At 43.3% G+C, this 8,870-nt stretch overlaps 1 protein-coding gene across 1 annotated transcript; it reads right to left on the minus strand.

Moving 5' to 3' along the window:
* Positions 1 to 5,010: 5,010 nt before the first annotated feature.
* Positions 5,011 to 7,325, minus strand: LOC140806640 (uncharacterized). Its single transcript, XM_073163193.1, has 5 exons — positions 6,618 to 7,325; positions 6,403 to 6,574; positions 5,965 to 6,126; positions 5,576 to 5,862; positions 5,011 to 5,100 (listed from the first exon to the last, which is right to left on the minus strand). The coding sequence occupies exons 1-5, from the start codon at positions 7,323 to 7,325 to the stop codon at positions 5,011 to 5,013; spliced, it is 1,419 nt and encodes a 472-aa protein (XP_073019294.1).
* Between the last annotated feature and the right edge of the window lie 1,545 nt (positions 7,326 to 8,870).

The raw sequence follows: 8,870 nt of genomic DNA on the forward strand, positions 1-8,870 counted from the left end.
GATAAAATATGAATTTTATTATGCATTAGATTTGTTGATGAATTTATTAATGCTTTAGATTGTTTTGGTTTCTTTATTGATAATTTTTCTGGATTTAAATTTTCATATTTTGAATTTGTTTGATGATTTTTTAAATTATTATTTTTTGTGCACTATGATTAATAAACAATAATTAAAATTTGAATCTACATACACAAATAATAGAGAAGAATTATTAATTTCTAAACTTCTTTGGGTTATTTATGTTTAGATGATTTTTAAGGGTAACTTAGTAAAATTTTAAAATCCAAATTCAAATCTTTTTTTCTCCAAACAAAAAATGGATTTATAGATATCATTTTTAAATTTTAAACCAAACACCAAATGGAATTTCAAATACTTGAATTTCCAAATCCAATTCCAAATCCAATTCCAAATCAAAATCCATATTTTGAAAGAACCAAACACACTGTTAAGGTTTGTTTGAGTTCAATTGTTGTTTCTCGTGTTATTTATTACTAAACCACGTGATTAGGAGTTAATACACATTATTTGTTCCAAAGTTTAAAGATCAAGGGTTAAAGAATCATTTTTGTTCCTCGAATTGGGAACGCCACTGAGTCTAATTCATGTTTGTTTTTCACGCATAACTGAATTCGCATCAGCCATGCTAAGGCATTTTCATTGAAAAATTGAGGAACATCCAAGCGCATTGTACGGAATTGATTCTCGCAGTCGATATGTGTGTTTGCCCATGGTGATGGAAAATTTGAATTATCATATCCTGAAAGTGATGGATATGTAGATGTAGACAAATATTTGCGAAGATGTTGCTCTACTTTTGCAACCAGATTCTGCAATCCGGTCGAGATATCCTTCAACGAATTCGAAAGAATTTTCATATTGTTGTTATGTTTTGTCGTGATTTTGGACAAAATTTCTTCAAATTTAGCAAGTCTCGTTCCTTCCACCAATATAGAAAATCCAACGAGAGCACCAAATGATATGAAGCTTGTTCGAAAAGCTACTCTCCTGAGAAATCAAGAAGACAGTGAGAGAATTTTACAGAAGAAAGTGGGAGAATTTGAGGATTTATTTACGAAAAATTGGATTCATACATGGGTTTTCTGTATTTATATACTCTTGCTATCTCACACATGTATCTCTACTCCATCATTAACTTGTTTATATTTCTGTGTACTGATTTATTTATTTTTTTGATTGATTGATTATTTTGAAATAGTTACATAGTTCACTAACTTCTCAAGGAGATTTTTCATCTTTTTGCTCTCGTTCTTATTTTCAATGTCTATAATCGTATCATGTCACTTGCATATCCAATGATTGAGTGATGTTTTATCTGTGTTTATATAAGTGTGTACGGTAGCATGTGTTATGTCACTACCATGCATATATTTCTAAAATAGTTGATAAAAAAAATTCTAGTATAAATAAAGTTGGGAAAGAAAAATAATATGTGTTGGGTGCAATAATTTTCAATACTTGGCTGAGCGATCGAACCGTGGTACTTGAGCTGCTGTGCTGTTTAAAAAATTTGAGTTGCATCATTACTGATGCAACCCAGGTGAAAAGGGTGAGTCGGGTCGGGCACTCTACCAGATTTGCTATCAATATATTGAAGGAAATATGAGTTGGACGTCTGGAATGAAAGCTTCTTTCCTCCCCTGATTGACTTGAGAGATCTGCGAACAAGAAAGTAACCACGTGAATGGGCGCCGGAAGGGTGTCCGGCGTGACCACTCCGATGCTTAAGTCAGTGAGGAACTCTAGCAAGAAAACCAATGTAACCAAGTGGTGGCTATGAGATTGGTGTGGAGAGTGGGGAGTAAATGAACAATAAATGAGAGCATTCAATGTGTGAATAGGGAGTAAATGCAAAGAATAAACCTGGTATTTATAATAGGAGATGCAATGATGACCTCGTTCTTTGTTTGAGCATTAATTATAGTAGGGCGGCTGATTATACCATATTGTTCTGACTTGTCAAATCTCATATTAATTACATCCAGTCTCCCTGATTTTATTAGCCACTTGCACTAGTGTCAGAGATAGGTCGGCCGCGTACCCTACCTTGTCGACGTTTATTAAATGCAGCACACATATCGAAGTGGCCCGGGTCAGAGTGCCTATCAAGTATTTACATGAGAGACCGGGCATCCATTTAGATTACCTTCTTATTGACCCGGGAATAATCTATCCTCCTCACCCAGGCACCACCAATGGCTCGGCTCCATGTCCCGGGAACTACCCATGACCCGAGACATCCCGAGACATCCCAGGATATCATCACTCTCTCCTTAAATAGTCGAGCTAGAGTCATACTCGCTATCCCGATTAGTCTTACGTGCCTGGTCAGGAGAAACATTCGTCGTTTAGCCTCTCCTAGACGATAAAGATGATGTCACCTTATTAATGCTGACGTAAGCCCTGGCATTAAAATCTGTCAGAAACTTTTCGTATTCCGAGAAGATAAATCATCATGACGCCTCGAGCTCTGCGCTTGGCTTTTCAAATATCCCACGCAATTTCCTATGTCGAACTCAATCGTTCATTAATTTCGTGATCAACGGCTCAGATGAGTCTCTTCCCCCTATATATAGCAACTTAGTGGTTTTCGAAAAATCATTTACGAATTCAAACTTGTAGCAAAGTTCTGCCAAATTTCTCTCAAGCTTTCCGGGGTACCAATCGTGTTTCCGGGGACTTCTACATTTATCAGTCACCAGTCATCATTTATCTCCCCAGTAAGTTTCTACTTCCTTATTTTCTACTTCTTCCTAGTCATGTCAAATTCCAGCTCATCCACATCCGGTAAGAACGTCAGAAGCTGGTCTGAAACCTCCGTTCACATCCCAATAGGTATCCCCATCCCTTCCTCCCGACTCCTCTCTCACACACAACCCAAGGCATCTTCCTCTCGACCTACTGGTCCCTAGGGTAAAGGGAAGGAGAAAACTGCGGGGCCATTGTGGTTTTCCACTGTGACTTCCAACCTCCGCCCCAGGGCTTCTGAGGAAATCAGGTCCCTGGGCTCGATCCCCTCCACTTATAAAATTTTGATTCCCAAGCCCGGTGATCACCCGGACACTCCTCCCCCTGGCTTCCAAACCTTCTTCGTGGAACAGCTCAAGAGCGGGCTTCGATTTCCGATCCATCATTTCTTCGAAGGGGTTGCCCGGTTCTATGGGATCCCGATCAATCATCTCCACCCCAATGCCTTTCGAATTATGGCAGCTACCTTTATTTATTTCGTATGAAAAATTTATTAATTAATTCTTCTATCTTCCATTTCTTCTATTCCTGTCGCTTTAATGAAGTGGTCTTTTCTTTCATGGCCCGCATGAAATACCGATTTTTGACAGACATCCCTTCCTCTCTGAAGGGATGGAAAAACAAATTTTTCTTTTTGCCACTCCCCAATATCCCCGGGTGTGACACGGGTTTCCTATCCTCCCTCCCCGATAAACCTGAGCTCCCCCGATACTACAAACTCTTTCCCCCTTTTACCCAGGCTTGGGACGCGATTGAGAGTCAATCTTTTCTGTCCTCGGTGCTAATTGGGGGGGATAATTTTGTGTATTATGGGATCGGGTCCCGGCCTGAAGACCCTGTATACCAGATGATTGACGAATTTAGCCAGGCCGGTATATTATTTTCCTTTGCGCTTTTGAACTTCTTTCATTTCCTGTTTCTGACTTTTCTATGATGTAGTCGAGGAAGAAATGATCCGGGCAAATCTCTTGGAAGCAGCTGCCAAAAACAAGGCCGAGCAGCAACAGGCTCGGGCAGAAAAGAGAGCCCAGGAAAGCTCAAGAGCAAGAAGAGCGTCGAGCCCGGGCGGAGGCAAAGACCCGGGAAGTGGAGGAACGCCGATCTGAGGCAGAGGCTAAGGCTCGAGATGAGACGTCCCTTACCCGGGAAGAGACCTCTTCTCGCGTCGATGAGGAGTACCCGGCCCCTCTGAATCAGCGTAAGAGGAAAGCTATTCAAGAGCCGGTCTTTGAGACAGTGACTGTGGAGGAGGAGCCTGTTATAACCACCCGTGCCAATCCCCCTCCCGGCTCGTCTACTGGTCTTTTTCAGCAGGGTGGGATGCCTTCAAATTTGCCAAACCTCTTTGGTGACGATGTAAGCATGGACCTGACCAAAATGGTGCGGGGTTTGCTTTGTCCCAAGGAGGTGGAACATCTTATGGGACTCCACCCGAATCAAAAATTGTATGAAGGGGTTTCCCGTTCCTTTTCCGTGAGTACAATTCTTTCATGTTCCATTTTGATTATTATTATTTACATAAGCTATTAATGATTCCTTCCTTGATTAATAGGGATTGCATATGCTCATATCTGCATATGAGCAAGTGGCTCTGGAAGCCAAAAAAGCCAATCAGCAACCCTCCTCCACCCGGGAATTGCATGATAAGCTTCAGGAGGAACTGGGCCGGGTGAAGAAGATCCATGAGCATGCCCTTGCCCGGGAGAGGGTCGGCTGGAGACAACAAGTTGATCTGGTTCAGGCGGAACTAACCAAGGCTCAGAAAGACTTTGATGCCCAATTAAAAGTTGCCCGGCTAGAGATGCAAGCAGCCAGGGCAGAAGCGGAATCTTCCCAGGTTCGAGCTGAGGAGGCGCAGGCTGGTTTGGAACAGGGAAAGGCTTCCTGGGAGGAAGACATGGCCAAATTCTTGAAGTCTCGAGAATTCAAGAAGATGATGGCTGACAAGGCCTTCGTCTATTTTGACCGGGCTTCAACAAGTGCCTTGAGCAGTTCCAGGAGGCAGGCCTAGTTCTGGCCGATCGGGAAGATTTTCCGGACTTAGAAAGAGCTGCAGCTTCCCTCCCGGAAGAGGAGGAGGAAGGAGAACAAGAGAAGAAACCAGATCCCGAGTAGATTAGTACCCTTCCATCCTTCGTTTTTTTCCCGGGCTTCCGGGCACCTTGTAAATATTTCTAGTATTAATGAAAACATTCGGCTTTTTCAATCTTCGCATTTGATAACTGCTTTAAAATATTTTCAAGTGTTGCGAATTGAATTGAATTCTTTAGTAACCTCGCGGATTTTATCCAGCCTCACCGAGACATATTCATAAACGGGGCATAAGCCCTGGGGTTCAATATAAAATTGATCTTGATAAATAACCAGGGAGCAGGTCCATTTGGCCAGAGTACGGGTCCCTGGACTTAGTAGATAACGAGGGTGCAGGTCCCTGGGCGAGGGTGCGGGTCCTTGGACTTTGTAGAGAACCAGGGTGCGGGTCCCCGGGCCAGGTACGTGTCTCTGGACTTAGTAGATAACAGGGTGCGGGTCCCTAGACTTTGTAGAGTACCGGAGTGCGGGTCCCCGGGCCAGGGTACGGGTCCTTGGAATTAGTAGATAACCAGGGTGCGGGTCCTTGGGCCAGGGTGAAGGTCCCTGGACTTTATAGAAACTTCCTTGAACAATTTCTTTATTTGATGTAGAAACTGTAGATACAAAAGCTTTTTAAACATAATATTTCTTCAAATGAAAAGCATTACATTGCCTTTTAAGGGCACGTCCTTGAGAGTCTTCCAGATAGTAAGCCGCCCCCCGAGCTAACCCTCTGAATCACTTTGAAGGGTCCTTCCCACCGTGCTTCTAATTTCCCCACATCACCCACTAGTTTGACCTTTTTCATGACTAGGTCCCCAACCTGGAAATCTCGTGATCGAACATGCTTGTTATAGGATTTCATTACACGTCTACAATAAGCTTCCATTCGAATGACTGCCTGATCTCTCCTTTCTTTAACTAGATCAAGTTCAATGGACCGGGACTGATCATTGTTGCTCGGATAAGATTCTATCCGAGTAGAAGACTGCCCAATCTCCACAGGTAGGACTACTTCTGAACCATAGACTAGGCTGTATGGAGTTTCCCGAGTAGATGTTCGAGGTGTAGTTCGGTATGCCCATAATATACTCGGTAATTCTTCCACTCAATCTTTACCTTTCCCATGAAGCCGGGCCTTTAATGCTTGCACAATGATTCTATTGGTCACTTCAGTTTGGCCATTAGCTTGGGGGTAGGCCACTGAAGTGAAGGATTGAATGATCTTCATTTCTTGACACCACGATGTGATTTGCTTTCCCTGGAATTTCATCCCATTGTCTGAAATCAATTTTCTTGGGATGCCATATTTGCAAACAATATTTTTCCAGAGAAATTTCATGACCTCTTCCTCAGTAATTTTGGCTAATGGCTCGGCCTCTACTTACTTAGAGAAATAATCCACAGCCACAAGAAGGAATTTTCTCTGTGCTCGGGCTATGGGGAAGGGTCCCACGATATCCAACCCACATTGATCAAAAGGACACGATGCTGAGACATGTTGCATATCAGCAGCTGGGCAATGATGAAAATTAGAATGGTGTTGGCAACCCTTACATTTTTGAACAAGTCGGGCAGCATCTTGATTCATTTGGGGCCACCAAAATCCGATCAATATAGCTTTCCGAGACAGGACACTCCCACCGAGATGTTCACCATAGCACCCCTCGTGTATTTCTCGGAGGACATACTCTGCCTCAATTTCTGATAAGCACTTGAGCAAAGGGCCCTGATATGATCGCCTGTATAAAACATCATTTAAAAAGACGAACCTGGGTGCTTGTTTTTTTGATTTTCCAAGCTTGTGCTTTATCTTCTGGGAGCTTATCATGGACGATATATTCAATGATAAGGGTCATCCACGAGCTTCTCTGAATCAGAGGTACTTCTTTGTCAACAGAAAGCACCAACAGGGTGAAACAGAGGACTTCCCGGGTGCTTATATCCGACATGGAGGCAGCCAATTTAGCTAAGATGTCAGCTTCTTCATTTTCTTCTCGGTGGATCTGTTCAATGCTCCAGTCGGTAAAAGGGCCAGCCCGGGCTGTGATGAGTCCCAAATATTTAAGCATTTTTTTGTTCTTGGCCTCATATTTTCCCTTGATTTGTTGGGTGACCAATTGAGAGTCAGAATAAATAATGACCTGGGAAGCACCGACTTCCCGGACAGCCTGCAACCCTGCCAGAACGGCTTCATATTCTGCTTCATTAGTAGTGACTCTGGAGTCGATTTTTAAAGCCAGCTTGATATTTTCCCCTGATGGGGCAATTAGAACCACCCCAACTCCACACCCCGACAAGTTTGATGCCCCATCAACAAAAATTCTCCATACTTCTTCTTTTCCATGTTGAATCATCTCAATCAAGAAGTCTGTCAATGCTTGAGCTTTTATAGCAACTCGAGATTTATATTCAATGTCATATTCCCCGAGCTCTATAGTCCACTTAACCATTCTCCCCGAGACCTCAGCGTGTGTCATGATTCTCCCGAGCGGAGATTTGGTAAGAACTACTATTGGGTGTGAGAGGAAATAAGGTCTCAACTTTCGGGCAGTCATCACCAGAGCCAGGGCTATTTTTTCCACTTCGCTGTATTTCAATTCAGCTCCTCGAAGGGCATGACTGACATAATATACTGGCTTATGGTCGGCCCTTCTTTCTTTACAAGCACAGAACTAACAGCGTACTCAGTAGCAGATAAATAGATCCACAATTTTTCCCCGGGCTCTGGTTTTACCAAGACAGGCAACTCGGCCAAATGATTCTTCAAGTCTTGAAAAGCTTGCTCACATTTGTCATCCCAGCCAAATTTTTGCGCTTTTCTTAGAACTTGGAAAAATGGATAACTTCGATGAGCAGAGCGGGAAATGAAGCGTTACAGGGCTGCAATCCTCCCGGTTAATTTTTGCACATCCCGGACAGATTGAGGGGAAGGCATGTCCATTATTGCTTTGATTTTTCGGGGTTGACTTCGATTCCCCTATCAGTCACCAAGAACCCCAAAAATTTCCCACTTCTTACCCCAAATACACACTTATCCTGGTTGAACTTTATTCCATATTGTTTCAAGGTGGTGAAGGTCTCAACCAAATCATTAATGAAGCAAGAGACTTCCCGGGTCTTGATCAGAATATCGTCCACATACACCTCAATGTTCCGGCCTATCTGCTTTTGGAAGACATGATTCATCAAGCGTTGGTACGTGGCCCCAGCATTCTTCAATCAAAAGGGCATAAAAATGTAGCAGAAGGTGCTCCTGGAAGTGATAAAATTGGCTTTATCTTGATCTTCAAGAGCCAAGGGGATTTGGTGGTACCCCTGATAAGCATAAAAAAAGCTTAATAACTCGCATCCGGAGGTTGAATCCACCAGCTGATCAATCTGGGTGAGTGGATAACAGTCTTTGGGGCAGGCTTTATTCATGTCCCTGAAATCTACACACATTCTCCATTTTCCAGTAGCTTTAGGAACAAGGACCACTTTTGAGAGCCAAGTATGGAATTGGACTTCTCGAATGTGGCCGGTCCACAACAACTCTCCCACTTTTTCTTCAATGACTTTATATTTTTCAGGGCCGAAGTGCTTTTTCTTTTGTTTCACGGGCCAGGATCCCGGGAGGATATTCAATTTGTTCTCGGCCACCGGTGGTGAAATCCCGGCCAGTTCCAGTTGAGACCAAGTGAAAACACTAATGTTAGCTTTTAAACAATTCAAGAGATTTACTCGGGTGGACGCATTGACTTCTCGGGCCACCCGAATGTATTTCCCGGGCTCAATCTCCACTTCCTCTTGTTCTCCCTCGACAACAAAATGTACTTCCCTTTCTCTGGCCTCCTCATCTGGACTTTCCTTCTTCCCCTTCTCCTCCCTTCTCGCCCTCTTCTGATCCACCCGTACAGTCTCCCCATAGCACCTCCGAGAGGAAGTTTGGTCTCCCTTGACTTCCCCGACCCGTCCTCATACTGGAAATTTAATTTTTTGGTGATAGGTGGAGGCCACAGCTCTCATCTCATTCATAGCTGGCC

Source organism: Primulina eburnea, chromosome 12 (assembly GCF_022965805.1).
Source record: "Primulina eburnea isolate SZY01 chromosome 12, ASM2296580v1, whole genome shotgun sequence".
Lineage (NCBI taxonomy): Eukaryota > Viridiplantae > Streptophyta > Magnoliopsida > Lamiales > Gesneriaceae > Primulina > Primulina eburnea.